Source organism: Vigna unguiculata, chromosome 4 (assembly GCF_004118075.2).
Source record: "Vigna unguiculata cultivar IT97K-499-35 chromosome 4, ASM411807v1, whole genome shotgun sequence".
NCBI classification, from domain to species: domain Eukaryota; kingdom Viridiplantae; phylum Streptophyta; class Magnoliopsida; order Fabales; family Fabaceae; genus Vigna; species Vigna unguiculata.
This window is the reverse complement of record NC_040282.1, coordinates 4,266,265-4,285,667: the sequence shown is the minus strand read 5'-3', so window position 1 is coordinate 4,285,667 and position 19,403 is coordinate 4,266,265. Positions and strand designations below refer to the sequence as shown.

The following is a 19,403-nucleotide window of genomic DNA, read 5'->3' as shown; positions in this document are numbered from 1 at the left end:
AAGAACTGAGAAACAAAGACAAGTTGATTAGACAGGTTTTTTAACTCCAACAAAATTGTGGAAGAAGAAGATTTTTAGTGAAATCTCTCTTCACAATCACAATTTAGACTGATGATTTTTTGATAGATAGTAGACTTCAAATTGTAAGCACAAACAAAACTCTGAAAATGCTATTAATAGTTTCATGTCTACCAAAAGTAGACACAGAAGAACACAGTTCACCAAAACTGTTAGATCAAACATACAGAGAGTGTAGACAAAGTGTTCTACAGGTTTAAAGCATGTATTTGTTGCTGCTCTATGTTCACACTGCTAACTCCATTATACATAAATGAGTTCTGTGTATGATTCTAGACAGTGTATGATTGCTGTATTGTATCAATGTCGAGGCCTTTCAGTCTAACCACAGACTCAACATGGCCCTTCAATGTATGCAGTTCTCTCAGTCTGCAAAGAGAAAGCAAAGAAGAACAAAAAGTGATGCAAGCATAAGTGCAAGAAGCTGAAGATTCTTCACAGTTTTTTTCACAGAAAAATACAATGAAATAATGATTGCTATACTATACAGTTAAACAACTTGAGATTGAGAGAAAGAGAGAGAACAGCATAAGAGTGATCTAAGAAAAGCATGGATTCATACCTGGCAATCTCTGCTCGTCTTTTAGCTTCTTCAGCCATATGATTGAGTTCTGTGTAAGTTGTTCGTTCACCAAACATCTTAGTCTCTGGTGGATGAAGGCCATGGAGTGTTCTCTGTGCATGTGCCCATTTAAGTTCACGTTCCTCTCTTCCAAAATTCTTTTTCCTTGTAAAAGCAATCTGCAAAAGATTCCACAGTAGAAAGTTAGCAACAGGTTCAAATGTTGAATTAGTCTTTTCAATTTCAACTGGTTGAGAGAACACACATACCCTTTGTTCAATAACAAGATCCCAAGCCCTTCCACTCAAGGCATACCGAATTATGAACTTGATAAAGTCAAGTGGCATGTAAAAGACAAGGTTGTAAAGCCAAACAACACCGGCCCAACCCCATCCAATCCCTTCAATCGCAGCAAAACTCCAATTTGCATAAACTGCGATCAATGTAGCTATCTGCTCCACCAAAGCACATGATCAAGTTATAATCTTGCTATTATATTTACAACGTACATACACATGCAACTAAAAAAGTGGTGTTGTGTTGATTTCACTCACTAGCTGGGCGACAACAAAAGCTGCTACTAGTAACAAACCAGGACGTTCAACGTAAGACCAACTTCTTGCTCGTGTAACGAATATGAGAGCCTGACTAATTGTGCTAACTTGCAGGTATATTGCAGAGGCAAGCTTTCTATAGTCATCCCTGTCCTTTTTCTGAAGGCTTGCAACTCCAAAAGTTTGCTGAATATTTCATTAGGAGAGTCAATACAAGCGATTGAGCAAAGTTAGTGACTCAAAGAATTAGATGTTGTACAAATGGTTGATGAAAGAATGTTTCTTACAGGGAAAAAATCTGTTTTATATGCTGCCCAAAAGAAAATAACTGTCATCATAGCCAAATAACCACCAAGAATTATTCCAGTGGTAAAGATCTCTGCCAACTTCCAGCTATCTGGATATGGAGATGGTTTTACCCTGTCCTTTGATATTGTCATAATGGTACCTGACATCAGAAACATCAGAAACAGGATCTTTTTTACAACATCAGTGAAAAAAGAAGTTATATGACAATTATTATAAGATAATAGTGACAAAAATATCCATGACTTCATTGGTAAGAAAAGAGATCTATATTACTGTAAAAAAATGAGGTGCATACCATCATTAAGAATAGCAATAATCAGCACCATGAATGGTGGAAAATCAAATTGCCATATGAGGGCCAGTAACATGAAACCAAGCTGTCAAAATAAAAGCATAGTTGGCAATCAAAGTCGTGTCTGCAAGAATAATAGCTTATAAACAACCTTAGACCATAAAACTTACCACAATACGAATTGTGATGGAAACTGCGTAGATCTGTTCAGAAGAAAATCATAATCGATGAGTAAATGATGATAGTTATCATTTTTTTTAAATGAGGTGGTGAGACAATGGTTCTTAGACAGAAATTTGTAATTCACCGGAAAGATGATGACAAATTCTTGTCTAAGAAAAGAAAAATAACCCGGGAAGATAATGTAACAGAATATCCAACTCCCACAGGTAAAAAAAAATTGTTAGAACTGAATGTAAGCTCACCGTGTAATTCTTCATCCTTTGGAATATGGCTCGACTAGTCAATACCGCACTGATGATAACACTGAGACCAGGTTCAGTTAGAACAATGTCAGAAGCACTGCGAGCTGCATCAGTAGCATCAGCAACAGCTATGCCAATGTCTGCCTTTTTAAGAGCAGGAGCATCATTAACCCCATCACCAGTCATCCCACATATGTGTTTTCTAGCTTGTAAACGTTTCACAATCTCATATTTGTGTTCTGTATTAGATGAACTCGTTAAGTCAAAGAAATAAAAGAAAATGATATCATATAAAAGTAAACCATCAGAAAACAATGGTGTTATTATACCAGGAAAAACACCAGCAAATCCATCTGCTTTTTCAATCAAATCATCAACTGGCAAGGTAGCAATTGATTCATCCTTGTTTTGGCCCAATAAAGCCGATGAAGGGTACATGTTGGTTCCCATTCCCAGACGGCGACCTGTTTCTTTTCCTATTGCTAGTTGATCACCTAAAGAAATTGGTACACATAAAGATATTATATGGTATACCGAAAAATCCATAAACATGAGTTCAAAGTACAAGTGATACATCTAAAAGTTACAAAAAGACTTTCTACAAAGATTGCTTTACAAACAAACTGTTCAAACAATTAGAACATCAAGCACTTAGTGGAGAGGCCAAAACTGTTGATACTAGGCACCTTCCTATACTTTCTTTACTTCAATTACTTAACCAAAGCAAGTTTGACACCAATGCCAATACATTCATCAATGTTAGAATTTCATATACAAATATAGAGTCATCAAAAGCGACATTAATGTATTACTTACTTTCTGCCTTTGATTATATAATACATTGCAGAGGATAAATACCTGTTATCATTTTAACATTTACTCCAAGGTTTAATGCCCTTCTTATTGTCTCGGCACTATCATGTCTAGGGGGGTCAAACAGAGGCAAGAGTCCAATAAATTGCCAAGGCCCTCCTTGGCTTTCTTTTACCCCATCAGGAACTTCCTGTGATATGGTGATAAATGCTGTCAGCAGTGCAAGCAATGTAACTTTACTCTGCTATTTCCACCACTAAAGTAAGAGCACAAATACACATGTCTGTACCTGGTAAGCCACTGCAAGAGACCGTAAGCCACGCTCTGCAAACTTATCAATGACAGAATGAACTCTGCGTTCTATCTCTGACTTATTGTGTGAAAGATTCAAAATCTAGTTATCATTAAAAGTATGAATCAGTTCTGTTCAGTTCTGTAGTTATGAGCAACCATTATACAAAAGCAGTGAGCTGGCTCATGACAGTACCTGCTCTGGTGCGCCTTTGCTGACGCGATGCATTTTACCTTCACTGTCTACATAAGTCATGGCAGTCCTTTTGTCAGTTGGATTGAAGGGAAGGAAGTGAACCTCTTGAATACCAGCCCTTGCCTGAGTTTTAGACAAATCAGATACAACAGCATGTAGCAATCAGAGAAGGTAGTAATGAGCACAATACTACAACAACATTTAAATTCAACAGCCTGTTTACATACACGAAAAAGAGATGGATTATCATATTATCATATATGAATGTACCTCTTTTGGATCACCTAACATCCCTACAACAGCAGCATCTATAGCATCTTGGTTTTCCAATCTTGCAGCCCGAGCAGCCATGAGAACTACTGTATCTACATCAACTCCTTTAGCAAAAATCTATAGAGAACATTAAAACCAGTTCTGTAAGAATACCACACAAAGAAAAAGAAAATCAGCAAACAACACAGTTCAAAACTGACTACTACTAACCTCAATAAGATTCTTGTCAACTGACAGTTTATTCAAAGTCAAAGTTCCAGTTTTGTCACTACATAATACATCCATTCCTGCCATCTCTTCTATGGCTGTCATTCTTTTAGTAATAGCACCCTGCAATGATTGTATGAAGCATAACCCTTAAATTCTAAACTGTTTGATTTAAAACATGAGACAACCACTTCTCAAGAAGCACTGATGTCTACCTGTTGAGCTAAGCGATGGGATCCAATAGCCATTGTCACTGACAAAACAGTAGGCATGGCTATAGGAATTCCTCCGATGAGAAGCACAAGCAGATTGTCAATCCCAGGTCGATATTGTCGGTGTTGAATTGGGTACATGACAATGATCTCTATTATCATTCCCACAGCAATGGAACATATGCAGAAGTTCCCAATAGCAGTCAGAACCTATTTAAGTAACTCAGAACAAGCTAAGTGTCATTGTGAAGCAAATCATTCTATATATAAAATCAAAAGAAGCAAATCATATTATAATCACATATCACTGCATGTTTTCTTAAATTATCTAATTTACTGCATAGGTAGTGGTAAGCACATGGAGAGGATAATACAAAACATTTCCTTCTTAATTTTGAACAAATACAATTTCATTAAAGAGATTGAAGTTCAATTTACCTTCTGAAAATGACCAACTTGATTTGTGGAGTCCACAAGGTGAGCAGCTTTGCCAAAGAAGGTATGAACTCCCGTGGCTATAACAACTGCATTTATCTCTCCCTGCTTGCATGTGGAACCTGAATAAACACTATCACCAGGGCCTTTTGTGACAGGAAGAGATTCACCAGTAAGTGCAGACTGGAACCCAAACCAGAAACTTAAAAAACCAACAACATAAATATGATAACCAAATAGCAGAAGATAAAAAAGCAAAGACTACAAGTTGCACCTGATCAATCTTCAACGGATCACCTTCAAGTAAACGAGCATCCGCAGGGATAATATCACCTAGCTTAACACTAACTATATCCCCTGGAACAAGAACACTAGCATCCTCCTCAATCCATTTCCCATCCCGAAGGACCTGAATAAGAATTTTATAATGTTATTAGTAAAAGTCAAATTAAGACAAAACATCCGTTATTATGGCTGATATAAATCGGTGCATGAATTGAGATACATCAAATGGAAGCAAATTATTTTCACTTTCTTGAAAATGAGTTACCTAACAATACAAATACACCAATAAGCTTCTAACAACTAATACCTTTGCTTTAGGTGCCAGACGAGCCATCAAAGCTGCTGCAGCATTACCAGCATTGTTCTCCTCGATGAAACTTATTGTTGAATTGATAATAAGGAGTGTGATAATCCCAACGAAGTCTTGCCAATCAGGAGGTTTGCCCTGATGAATGTGAAGAGAAAAAATTCAGGAAATTGGCAAAACCAATAACATAATGCAGTTCCAAAAGAAACTTGTACTACCATTTCAGAAAGTCTTTCTCCCATTCTCAGCATTCACACAAAGAAATCAAAATGAACATTTTAAACAAAATAAATTATTAAAGGTGTGCAGCAACTTACTCCTCCATTGGCCAAAGCAATGGCCATGATTGCTGCAGCTTCCATGACCCATGAAAGAGGATTCCACATAAATCCCAAAAACTTCAAAACCTTGCTCTCCTGCAAAAACAACAAAGAGCTCAGCAGACAAACTAAAATAACACCTAGGAACAAGCTTCCAATTAAAAGTAGGAGCAGCTCTCTTTCTAAGTTCTTCAATAAATTTATTAACCAGCAACTCATAATATGATATCAACTCTCTATCATTTCCTTTCATCTCATTTTTCTTTCTATGTCTATTCCTTTTTCATCATATCACTTACCATCTATGTCACTTTCCTTACTCTTTTTTTCCCTGTCCATCTCTCTTTTCCTTTCAACCCAAAATGGAGGTGTACTTTACATTTTCCCCATCAAATAGTGGAGAAAGGGATGTTTTCCCATCTGCAACTACAAAGCACCTTTCCCTACTAAAGAGGAAAAGGCAAAAGAAGAAGACAAATTGAAGGGAAGGACCTGTTTCTCCTCAAGTTTGTTGTGGCCAAAAATGGCCAACCTCTCCTCAGCAGATTTTGTTGTGAGTCCATTTGAATCACACCTCAGAGTCTGAAAAACCTCTTCAAGTGGGACGTTTTCCTGCAAAAAAATTTCAACCAAATGTAAAAATCAATAAATAAATAAATTCAAAACAACAAAATCCGAGGAAATTTGCCAAAAACAGAACAAAACTTGAAACTCCCAACTCCAGAAACAGCAAAACAAAACCCAGAAAACACTCACCAACCCCATATTTTTTTCTTTAAAAACTACTAAAATATTGCAAAATCACAGGACAGAAACAAAGATAAACAGTTCATAAAGTTCAAGCAATTCCGTGAACAAAGAAGTAAGAAACAGAGATATGGGTTGGTCTGTTCAGTACCAAATCCACAGCTTCCTTCAAAACAGCATGCATGGCTTCTTCCTTGTCAGCCATCTCAACCAAAACTTGTTGCACAACACTAAAGGTGAGAGCTTTTGATGAATATCACACACCCAGAGAAACCACACAAAGAAAACAGAGCAATTCCTCTGTTTTATCTTTTCTCTTCACCTCTTCGTCCCAATTTAGAATGTGTGCTGTGACGTTTCTTCTGCTTTTGGTTTGTTTGTGTGTCCTAACTCTTGATGTGGCAGCTTTTTAAGGACAGCATGGTAAACACCTCTATGAGGATTTCATGTACTTGCAGGTACACTCTGTTTCTATAATATTCCACACTTGTACTTATTGTGTCTTTATTTATTCTTATTCCAGAGTCTTTTCTACCTCCATATTAAATTTAGAATAATTATTAATCATAACAAAATATACTTTTCAACTCAGATTATTTAATGTTTTTTGTTTTAGTATATATATTTGTGCTCGGTTCTCAATATAGTGTCCTAGTGTTTTTTTTCAAGGTTAATCCATGTTTGGATTTAAATTTTTCTAAATATAAATTAAGAATATCCGTTAGGTGTTTTGAATGTTGTTTTGATTATACTTATAATTTTATTTTAGTACCATCTATAATAAAATCAATATTCATATAAGTTTTTAATTTTTATAATATTGAGATTTTCTTATTTATTTTAGTCTATTATTATTTCAAATCTTAAATATTAGAAGTTTTTATATTATTTTTTATTGTCATCCTTATCAGTCACATAGTTTCTCATTAAGGAAAAAAAAGACAGCAACAAAATTATTATTTTGCTAAAAATTTAAAAAACCTCAAAAATTATAACATTAAAATCTGACCATATTGTCTAAATAAAACTCTAATTATTGTTAAAATTTAATATAAAAAATTAAACATTTGTACTGATGTTTTTCTTATATTAACAGTTTCAATGGGTTCTGATGCCTCAACTTAATGATCACAAAGAAGTGATATTTCACAATTTTAATAATATGATTTAATGACAACGTGTTTAATGAAAAAAATTACTTATATTAATTGAGTTGTTGAAAAAAGTGACGTAGAGAGCACACCAATCAAGACGATAAAAATAGTTTTGTATGAGTGAGTGTAGGGTACCCTACGTTACATCATTACCATTATTAAATCATTAATATAAATTAGTTTAGGGCACTCATCAATTCGATAGTAACACACTCTCCATGTGAATGATTGTGTTAACAAAAATCACATTTTTTTTCCTAAATAAACTTCTTATTTTCCTTCTTCCTTCTACATCACATAAAATGCTTCTTGCATTGAAAGAAGAAAAATGTTCTTGAAAAAACAATCTAAGTGTTATTTTAAGATGAAATAAAGTATTAATTGTTTTACAAGCCATGTCTTTATTTTTAATATTACAAGTAATAAACAATTTTTTACGCTTATATATGGTGTGCTAATTGTTTTTAATAAAAGTGAGGTAAATTAATTTCCAATCAAATCAAATCAAATTGTAAAATTTATACTATTAAATTAACTATTCTAAAATGAGAGTTTTATTTTAATTATAAGTTATAGTAGTTGATATATTAATAAGTATTAAATATAATAATTAACATCAAGTTCAAAGTCTCGAATTTAATTCTTAGTTAAAGATAATTAAAAAAATATATATTCAAGAATTGTCATGACAATTTCTATCATGTTACAAAAGCTTAACAAATCTAATAAAAGTTATAGTTAATATATTTTTAATTAAAACCAGAGAAAATAAATAATATTTTTAAGCTTGATCATCTTTAAACCAGAGAAAAATTCATTACAAAATATTATTAATGTATTTTACAATCGTTATTCTATTACTACATAAACACATGTGTTATCGCGTCTGGTTTACATATTTTTTAAATATGCGTGATATTATAGTAGTAAGTGATGATAATATAATGTTATTAAGTTAATATATAAATAAAATTATATTTATTAAAAATTAAAAATAAAGTGAAATATATCAAAAAGCATAAAAGAATAACTTTTGATTTTGATAAATAGAGAAAAAAGAGAAGAAGTAGAGACAGAAAAATGTTATAAAAGATTTGTAAAAGTAATGGTCAATTTTCAAAAATTTAATAAATAATTATATTTCAAAGGGTAAAATTAATATTTTAGAATGTAAACACAAAAGAAGAATCCTCCCTATAAATAAATTAAGGTGAACTTCAATTACTTTTTCCTATAATTACCGAACAAATCATTTAAACGCTATTTCTAATTAGGTGAGAGTGTGAAATTTTTATTGTTAATAATTGTTATTAAATTCAAATTAAAATGAAAATTCATTTTTTATTGACCACAAACTTAAAAATAGCATGTTATAAAACAAAGCAAAAAGAGAAAAAACAGCCTTTGGAAGAACGATAGAGGTGTGGACAGAAACACAAATGATGATTAGGCACTGCAAAAGACAACACACAACTACCAATTACAATCAAATCTTTTCCACCACATATTTTTTGCTTAATAATAAGGATTAGTGAATAGATTAACGTCTACACTCTTCTGTTGCTATATTACTTTTAAGGAATTTGATGGTTGATTAGTATTTGACTAATTAATCAGATTGCTTAAACATTATTTCAATCAATCTTCAACTCTCAGTTTGATGCTGATGTTGTTGATTTTAAATTCCATGGAAATGAGATTTTATGAAACTCATAAGATTAATAACTTTTTGTTTTAATATTAAGTATGTTCAAATAATATAATTAAGGTGAATTCCTGCATTCAATGAATTATTTGTTTTGAACACTGAAACTACTCTTAATCAAGGTTTAAGAGATAATTAAGGTTAAGAGAATAAGAGTTTTTGTTTTCTTAAGAACGACAATCTGTGTTCAAAATCTCATTTACATCGCACATGATGTCAATGTTCTAATTTCAAGTCTCTTAAAACAATATCATTAAGGTCAATTATCGTATTTAAGGTATTACACTCAAAATTTCGTTACAATTATATCAAGACATTTCAACAGATAAAAAAAGATATATCTAAATTATATGTAACCTCAATGATGTAAAAATATTGAACATACCACAACAATTTTAAAAATTTAAATTTCATTGATGTTAGTACACTCACACTCACAAAATCGGTTATTTACTATGCAGTTAAATATTACCTTTTAAGATAAAAAAAAAGTAGAAGAATGATGACAAAAATATTAAAAATATTAAGTTTAATTAATCAAATTTTATTGAATCATGATCAACTTATTTAACAAAATAGAAAAAAACAAGAGATAAAAAAAAACCATAAAAAATAAATAATAACTTAGAAAAAAGTGAAACTGTAGAGTTACAAACATAAAATTATGAAACTATATAGAATTACAAATCATAAAAAATATGAATTTTTTTTTTTCTAAAATAGTTTTTGCTCTAGATTATGTTCAAATATAATAGTATATGAAGCAATAGGAGGGAGTTGGTGATCTTGAAATCTATCTACTTCTTGTTGGCTTTAATAAGAATAATAAAATATATAGGTGCATGAAGTGGCGTGTCTCACTTGATGGTGGAAACATGAGTGTGCAAGTTATTAAAACAAGACACTTCATCTTCACTATTTTCTTATCATCTTCATTCTCTCTTCACACTCCATTAATGTATTTTCAACTTATCTTCCTTTCTTCGCTTGCAAAACCTTTTACCTAATTCTTAGACTTTTCAATTCAGCACCAACATGTGTCTATTAGGTTTCATGTTTCATACAGTTATTATGCATAATTTGACTAAGTATTATGTGTGTTTTTGTGGAATGATGTTTCAAGTATACTGAGTTTTTAATTCAACATATCTATTTCTCTAATTCCTAGCTTTCACAATATTTGTTGTTTTTTTAAATAAAATTTAACTGATTAATTTAGGATGAAAAATTTATAGTTAATATAATTAAAATGATTAGATTTGTAATTGAAAAAAAATTCAAACCGACTTTAATATCAACTATATGCACCAATGTTAATCCACACAAGTAGGTAAGAACTTGTATTCTTTCATCATAATTTTCTATTATTGTCCTTACTTGAAAACAGTGCAAAAAAATTTTAGGTGAAACCAAAATGTTGATTGCAAATCATCAGTGAAGATAGAAGAAAAAAATTACTTACAGAAGATTCCCAGCACTCAATTCAGTGAGAATATAAGAAAATTAAATATATAAGAGTAAGTATAAAAGAGTGAGTGAATAATTTCTGTAGAAATACGTATTTATAAGTTTTTTTTTAAATGTGTTAGTCTCTACTAAAAAAATTCATATTTCTTGTTAATTTTGTTTTGAATTTTTTTTAGAAAATATTTATAAATTTTATTATGAAAAAAAAATTACAGAAAATTGTTGCCAATTTTTTTACAAAATATTTTATATAAAACACTTTTCGCAACAAATTTTATAAAGAATACTTGTGATCTTTATAATTTTGTAAAAAATAATTATCCACAAAGTAATTACCTGCCAATTAAAATCTTTAGAAAGAATAACATCAAAATTCTGATAAGAGTTTCTAGTAATGAGTATTGTATATATAAAAAATAAATAAATAACCCAATTATTAGCATAATATTTACTATTTAACCTATTATTAATTACTTTCTTTCTCTCTCTATATATATTGATAATATTATACCATTAATTAGATATGTTTTATTATTAGTTGTTTGGATTCTATTAGATAATAAATTAATACATGTTTTATTATTATGTGTGTTCCTTAACATGAATAGTACTTAATCTCATTCATCAAATTCTTGTACACTGAATAATAAATTTACATTAAAAGAATTCAAACACAAGGATGAGACTTCATGACTTCATTTTCTTGAAGTTTGTAAGTAATCGTCTTCATGATTTAGTAGCATAGTGAGTGACAATATAAAAGGTGTTAACATTTATGAATTCAAATTTGGGAGTCACTATTTTTGACTTAAGGCTTTGACTACTCATTTGTTCATTATATATACTTTACTTCCATTATCTTTGTGAGAAGGTTGTAGCTTCATCACTTTATTTATAGAATATAGTAAAACACTTTTATGAATTATTACATTACTCATATTTATTGGATTAATATATATTAATATGAGAGATGGATTGACTCAAGAATAACTCTTTTAACTTTATTAGATGATATGTTAGAATGTGAGAGAATGCAAGAGAAGATAATTAAAAAGAAGGTACAACAAAGGCGTGAAAATGAAAATAATTTTAATTGAAAGAAAAAGAGAAATAGAAACAAAAAATACTATTTAATTAATTTATTATTATTATTTATATATTATTATATTTTAAATAATAGAAAATAAGAGGATAAAGTTATAATGAATTACGTCACCCATGATCAATTATGGAGTAGTTTTTAATGTATTAACTAAAATACAATATGATAGATGATGTCTCAAACATAATCTAGTTTCGAAATAAGTTTTCATTTTGATTTGAAAGTCTTAAATTTTTTAAGACAATAAATGTGTGGATTCTCTTATTAGTTTAAAATGAATTTGGCGGCTGATTTTATATGATATCATGTTTTACCTAATAGTATTAAAAATGATTTCCTTACAAATTGCTTTATATTTTTTAACAAGAAATGACAAATAAATTTGTTTTCCCGAGTATTGTCTGAATTTATTTTTGCATTGATTAAATATAGATATGGATATGAAAAATTTTCGACTTTTTCAATTGGATATGAGGATGGATACGAGGATGTACGTATCACCACCATATTTTCATCACAGTTTAAATTTTTAAAATATTCATAATTAATTAAGTAATATATATATATATATATATTATTTTTTATTTCTTCTAATTATTTGGTTTGTCATGAAACTTATTCAAATCTCCAATATATTTTCATCTTATCATATTCTTTGATTTGTAATTATAATAATAAATCTTTCATAATCAAAATGAAGGTTATTAATTACTTAAAAAATGTATATATACTCTTTTATTTTGAAAAAAAAAAAGAAGAAGAAGGAAGAAAGTGTAATGAATGAATGAGATGTACTCAAACAAATGGGTAAAGTTAGAAAGCAGACAAAATGGTACTCTTTTTTTTTTTTTTTTTTCTGTTCACCAACTTCTTCAGTCTCTTTCTGATTGTAATACTTCATAGTTTCATTTTCACAACATTAATCTTCATTAATGGTCTATTTTTGTTTCTATTTTGAAGTATATATGTTTAAAAAAAAAACCTGACATGTAAACATGTTTGCATCTGTCTTGAAACACAATGAATACCAATAAATGTCACTGTCCATGTAAATTAATAAAAGAAAATCTACATTTTTTTTCTAGTAATAAGACTAAGAAAATAAATAATTAAAATGAGAATAAAAATGCATTTCAACATATGAAAGTTTTAAAATCACTTAACTATGATATTAAAACACCCATTTAATGCATTTGGGACCTAAACAGACTAATATTGTGAATTATACTATCTTAACGATCCATTTAATATGATTAAATGTAAACAGATTAAAATTAGGAAAAATAAGATAAAAATGTAATATAAGTATTCAGAATTTCATTGATCTTAAACTAACCGATGAAATAAAAAAAAAAGTTAAATATGTTTTTTGTCCGAATTTTAGAATTTGTCAATTTTGAAACTTTGAATCAATTTAGTCTTTATTTTTTCGAAATATGTTAATTTAGTTATTTTAATCAAATTGTGTTGAGTTTATTTAATGTTTCGTATACATTTCAGTATTATATTTGAGTTATTTATATTGTTTAACAAATAACTTTAAGGTTAAGTTAAGTCAAATATTATTATAAAACACGCTTGAAATGTTAAATAAACTTAACAAATTTTGATTAAAATGATTAAATTCATATATTTTAAAAGATTAATGACTAAATTAGTTCAAAATTTTTAAATGATTAAATTTTAAAATCACAAAAACATATTTAGCCTTATAAAAATAGTAAAAAAAGTTTGAAAGGATTCCTACTTTTTCGTTGGTTGACACGTATGAGGTGAGTGGTCCCACTTGAATTTCAAACGTGAATTTCGTCTTTCGTTTCATTTTATTTTTGTTATTTTAAAATGTCGGAGCCTTGAACTGCTAAAAACCTAAAAGAAAAAAGAATTTCTCAATTATTATTTTGGGCACTGTTGGTAAACTCGAGAAAGGTATCAAAACCCAACTTTGGCACTGTTTCAATATATGATTTATATTTATGAATATGTAACTTACAGGAACATTATCATTATATAAAAAGATTTAGTATTGTTTAAAAATAGATTTAATTAAATTTTAAATGTTTCATAAATTTTATTATTGTTAAGGTAATCTATTTTTAGTTATTTTAATTTTTAAGTTTTTAAAGTATTTATATTATTTTTTATTTTTTATTTTTTTTTTAATTAAACGATATAGTTATTATCTTATCTTGTTACTTTTTCCTTTAAAAGAATTGCGATTTTATGTAACCGAACATTATTTTATATTAATCATAAAATTTCATGTCACATAATTAATATAAAGATTTGATAAAAAATATTTAAATTTATGATATACTTAAAATTTAATTAATATTGAGAATATGATTAATGAATTTTTTAATCATTTTAAAATTGAAATTTAATCAAGATAAACAAAAAAAAAACAGAAATTATAATAAAGGTTTAAAAAAATATTCCTTCGAATGAGTTACAAAAGTTCGAGATAAAGAAAATCTCTTTGTACATATTGGAAAATATTAATTTAAAAAAAAACAACAACAAAATTTTAACAAAGAAGTATATATAAATTTGATATAAAAAATAGACGGTGAAAAACCTTTAACTAAAAAGATGACATGAAATAAATAAATATTGTAAAAAAAACATGGATCATCTAGAAATCTCATTACATATCGCTGATTTTTTTTTTCTTTCTCATTACACATCTACTAGTGACCATTCTATAGATTTTCTACTGAATTTTTTGGTGTTATCTTCTGTTGAACACTAAAATTATACTGTTAGTATTTTAAATATCTTTTTAATATTTTTTTAAATTTCAAAATCAATACTCATCAAATTGTTTTGAAGGTACAATCAAAAAAATAACACAAAAAACTCCAGAAAAAAAAAATCCAAATTCATTCGGATAGCTTTGTTTTAGTAGCATAAAAAGGAATCATATAAAGAAAATATGCTTACGAACAACTGAAAGAAGCATAAAAAATATGATAAAAAGCTTAAGGAATCATGAGACATTTTACTATTAATTTAGAAATGTCATATAATAATTATATTAAAATGGCATAACATAATACGTGTTACCATATCTAAGCTGAAAAATAATTGATATATACATAATCTTAAATAAGAAACAAAACTATTACAATAATTAGTGAGATGAATAAATGGTTGTTATATACCTACTTTTGGTTGTCCAAAATGCAAGTTATTAGGAATTCAATTCAAGAAAAATATTGGAAACGACATAAGATGCAAGATTCCGACAAGATAAGAAAAATTGTCTTAGGAAACTTTATTCTCCTTTCTCATCTATTTGCCAAAAAAACACTTACTACCATTTTATATTAATCTTTCGTAATAAATTTCAAAGTTATTTAAAAAGATAAAGTTTAGATAAAATTCATGTATGCTAATTTCTTTTATTTTTATATATTAACTAATTAATTAATATTTTGGTACATTCAATAATTTAACAAACAAGAATTAAACAATGTGAGACTATTAAGTGTATTAAACCAAAGTTTTGAGTAAAATGATAAAAAAATATTTTGATTTTTACATGTAGTATCAATTCAAGTATCTTGAGATAACATTGTTAAAGTTAATCATCACGTCCTATTTTGGTTTTGTCATTACAAATATTTTAGAAAAATAAAGAAACAAGATCTATTTAAATTATTCTTAAATTATTCTTAAACTATGTAGAACTATTGGAATCATATTAATTAAAATTATTTATTAATGATACTTTTGAAATGTTAGATTTAAGGTTTAGAAAAATAAAAAATGTTCGCAAAATTAAAGATTTGGTAAAAAAATACAGATTTTATAAATATAAGGATTAAAATGGTGAAAAAAATTAGAAATTAAATCAAACAAATTTGTCATTTATTCAAAAGCTTTTTTTTTTAAAGTTATTGATGGATGACACACAAAATTTTTTAAATGTAAATTTCAAAGTATAGTAAGTTTGAAGTTGGTGAATTTCCCATTCTAAGTGTTATTAGGGTCACTGAAAAATATTGATTTATAATTTTGTTAAAAAAAAATTTCTTCTAGAAAGTTAACAGTGAATGAAACCAATAATGAAACCAAAATTCTTTTGTGATATCTTTATTTGACACCTAAATCTTGATGATGCAGAATCTAATATTCGTGCCGTGACTTTATGATAGAGTCTTAAGAATTAGTCATTTTATGTTTGTGCTTTACAAGTTCATGTTGAATATGTTACGCGAAAAATTTAACTGCTTTTCATACTTTCCATTAGATACTTATGGATATTATATAATTTTTTTTAAAAAACTCATACTAATATTGGTTTGATGTTACATCTAATTATTTGATATAAATTCAAATATACTAATATGTTTGATAATCGGAGATATTGTATCAAGATCTGAGATATATTTTACAATTTAAGAGAATTTTTTTTTATCAATTAATTGTTTAATTTTATGAGTTTGTCAATACGAAGTATTATATAGATTTTAAAGGATTGTAATTGCTAAAATGGTGAAAAGGAATAGTTTATTAGATGGTTCAATAGTGATTGTACATAAGTATATGGCTAGTGAAATGATGTAAGATAACATAAAATTGTGACATTTGAGGTTTACGAGATGATAGAATGAAGAAGCAAAAGTTTTATGATTATCGAGGTTGTGACCCGGCTCGTGTTTTTTTTTTTTTTTTTTTTTTCGGTTTTGGATTTTACATTTATTTATGTTTTACGTAAGTATATATGGAATTATTTGATTAATAGAAATTTTAATTATAGATATTGGTTTTTAGAATAAATTTAATTTAAAAGGCAAAATATTATTATAATATAATATTTTTTTTTTCACAGCAGAAGCAGTATGATTATATGTTTAAGATTCGATTTGAAAAATCTGATTTTGGCGGTAAGTTATTATGTTTATTATTTATGTTTTCAAAATATGTGGCGTTTTGTTATATGTGACGTCTCGATTTGATTAAAGGAAGAAAGGAAACGTTGGAGTAAAAGAGGAGAGAAACGCTTTATTAAGTGTATTGTTCTGTTTCTGGAAAGCAGAAGTAAAGAAAACCGTTCAAAGTCCATAGGTTTGGGTTTCGTTTGGCAGAAGGGAAAATGTCAGCTTCCAAACGTCTGAGTTTCAAAATTTTTTACCAGAACTCCGTCATGTTCTTGGATCCTTCTGAGGTTAGTGTTAATGCAGTTGTCTGTTTTATGTTTTTTTTTTTTGCTTTTTAATGTCTTTTGGTTTGAAAGCAGTCGTTTTTAATGTGATTTCGTTTCAGAGTAGGAAATTTCTTAAAAACAAAAATTATTGAACGCATTCCTTTCCGTTTCTTTTTTTGCCAGGATTTTTTAGTGTTTGATGAAGGCTTCTTCTTGGAATGGGGTAAATCATTAGTTTGAGTATGATTAATGTTTGAGTATGTAATGCAAACCTTTGAGGTTCAAAATGAGCTTAGATTCATGACGGAGGGTCTTATTTCCTCACCATTATAGAGGTGTGTCTTCATTGGGTATGTTAAATGACTGAAAGAGTATAAGTTATGAAGCAAGATGCTTCACATAAAAGGCATGTCACATTTGTTGGAACTGAAATAACTATGTTGCAAATTTGAATATATAAAGATGAATTGTGTCGCAACCGGAATCGCGACGAGAAGGCGAACCGAAAAAGAAAAACGCGTTTGAAAAGAGATTTGGAGTCGCCACCATAGTTATTCTGGAAAACTATGGAAAACCATCAAGATAAGACAAGTCTGCGGAAAACCAGATTTTGGATCTGGGAGTCGGTTACGCGTAGGGAAGGTGTTAGCACCCTACAACGCCTGCCCAAAGGTGGTACCTTTAATTAAAAATGCAAAGTTGATGTGGTTTTCAAAATATTAATTTTCCCAAAAATAATAAGACAAAAATGCTAAAAAGAAACAAAAATATTTTTTTAATTTTTTGGGCCCGACAAGGATTGACCTTGGTCCTACGTATTCTCATTAAAAATGAGAAATCAGGGTTACGTAGTTCTTTAAAATATATGAGAAACAATTGAGAAAATAATTTGATTTTTTGGAGGTGAACCTGACAAGGACTGGCCTTGCTCCTACGTATCTCACGGTGGAGAATCAAGGATCACGTAGTTCTTAAAAGATATGTTTGTTTGAAAATGTTGATATTTTTATATTTTGATATTTATATTTTTTTGGTATTTTTGAATTACTTGAAAGTATGTCTCACACGACGCGAGCGGTCGGACAAACACGAAAAAAGAAAGAAAAACTATTTTTGGTATTTTTGAAAATGAGTGTCACGCGGTGTGGACGACCAGACTGACACAAAAAGAAAAAGAAATTATTTTTAGTATTTTTGAATTATTTGAAAGAAAGTGTCACACAACGCGAGTGGTCGGACAGACACTAAAGTGAAATAAAATTATTTTTTGTATTTTTGAATTTTCTTGTTTTTTGTGAATTTTTATGATTTTCAAACCTTTTTTGATTTTTTATTGAAATATTAAAAATGTGGGAAAAAAGGGGGTAAAAGTTGAAGACACAAATATGGGAGTGCATAAGTAATGTATGAGGTGCATGAAGCATTGGGTGTGTGCAGTAAAAATGTGTGTGCAACAAGTAAAATATAAAACATGTCCAAAATTGACAACAAAAGGGAGTGTGATGCTAGCAAATAACAGGGGTGCGCAGAGAAAAAAAAACAACACAAGAAAACAGGGGGGTGCAAAGATTGAAAGTGGGGATGCGCGGGGAGCAAAAGTGTCTCACCCATCTCCTAAAACCTAAATCCCCTCCACGCCTCTTTCTTCTCCCAACCATCATCTTCCACACAGCACAACCCCCAGCCCTGGGTCACGCGCATATGCCACCGTAAACGCCGGAGACGATGGTGGCCACCGTCGACGGAGCTGCCGACGCTCGTCTTGCACAACGACCTCGCAAAGTCTTCTTCTGCGAGTGCTCTCTCAATCTTCCAATGTCTTCTCTCGCGAGACACGAGCCACTCTTTCCAGCCCCAATGTCTCGATCTCGCAAGCACCCCGATCCGTCAGAGCTCCCGGCGACGGCGACAACCGCTACCAGACGCGTCGTCGGCTTCCGTTACTCTCCAAGCCCCCCGTTCTTCTTCTCGCACGAGCCACACCAAAAGTCCGGAAGCCACGACCCCGAGCCCCACTTCTCAGTTTGATTGTTCTGCGTTGATGTGTGTGATTGTGTCGTGTGAGCTGGCATCGGGTCTCTGGTTTTTATGCAGATGGGAGATGAACATGGTGATGAATGAAGGAATGAAGAAGGTGGAGTTTTGCTTCTGTTATTTTCACAAATGTAGCTTTTGGAAGGTTGTGAATGGTGAAGGACAATAGTGATGGTGGAAGATGATGAAGATGTACGCGTGTTTTGCGTGAAAAAGGAGGAAAAAAAATGGCTCTGCTGTGGGTTATAGTGTAGAAGAAAAATGGAGGACCAAGCATCCCGTGGGAATGGTTTGGGTTCACACTATAAAGTCATTTTGGACTGCTGTTTTTGTGGGTTGGCAGTGAATACAGAGAATGCGTGCAAGAAAAAAAATGAAGGGAGTTGATGGTGGGTTTTTTAAGGTGAGTGGCGTGATGTGTGTCTCTGAAAAGGGTTTGCGTGTGTTGATGGGTTTGTTCCTTTTTTTTCTTCTTGCCCGTTG

The 19,403-nt window shown here is 29.9% G+C and overlaps 1 protein-coding gene across 2 annotated transcripts; it reads right to left on the bottom strand.

Annotated features, from left to right (window-relative positions):
- Positions 1 to 143: 143 nt before the first annotated feature.
- Positions 144 to 6,759, bottom strand: LOC114180373 (ATPase 11, plasma membrane-type-like). Of its 2 annotated transcripts, XM_028066679.1 has the most exons (21): positions 6,458 to 6,756; positions 6,052 to 6,171; positions 5,557 to 5,655; positions 5,240 to 5,377; positions 4,922 to 5,056; positions 4,651 to 4,830; positions 4,216 to 4,422; positions 4,004 to 4,123; positions 3,791 to 3,910; positions 3,521 to 3,643; positions 3,323 to 3,427; positions 3,079 to 3,223; positions 2,550 to 2,714; positions 2,221 to 2,459; positions 1,966 to 1,998; positions 1,799 to 1,880; positions 1,482 to 1,642; positions 1,195 to 1,380; positions 910 to 1,092; positions 641 to 819; positions 144 to 447 (listed from the first exon to the last, which is right to left on the bottom strand). In XM_028066679.1, exons 1-21 carry the CDS (start codon positions 6,509 to 6,511, stop codon positions 351 to 353), a joined length of 2,871 nt encoding a protein of 956 aa, XP_027922480.1. In that variant the 5' UTR covers positions 6,512 to 6,756; the 3' UTR covers positions 144 to 350. The 2 variants fall into 2 exon arrangements, with proteins under 2 accessions (XP_027922480.1, XP_027922479.1); XM_028066678.1 differs by having other exon boundaries at positions 2,221 to 2,714; positions 6,458 to 6,759.
- Between the last annotated feature and the right edge of the window lie 12,644 nt (positions 6,760 to 19,403).

Excerpts from the sequence above, each read along its gene's own strand:
- LOC114180373 (XM_028066678.1), bottom strand. The coding sequence starts at position 6,511 with ATGGCTGACAAGGAAGAAGCCATGCATGCTGTTTTGAAGGAAGCTGTG. Across the intron at positions 6,172-6,457 it reads TGAAGGAAGCTGTGGATTTG|GAAAACGTCCCACTTGAAGA; the intron begins GTACTGAACAGA and ends ATTTTTTTGCAG. Across the intron at positions 5,378-5,556 it reads TTGCTTTGGCCAATGGAGGA|GGCAAACCTCCTGATTGGCA; the intron begins GTAAGTTGCTGC and ends CACATTCATCAG.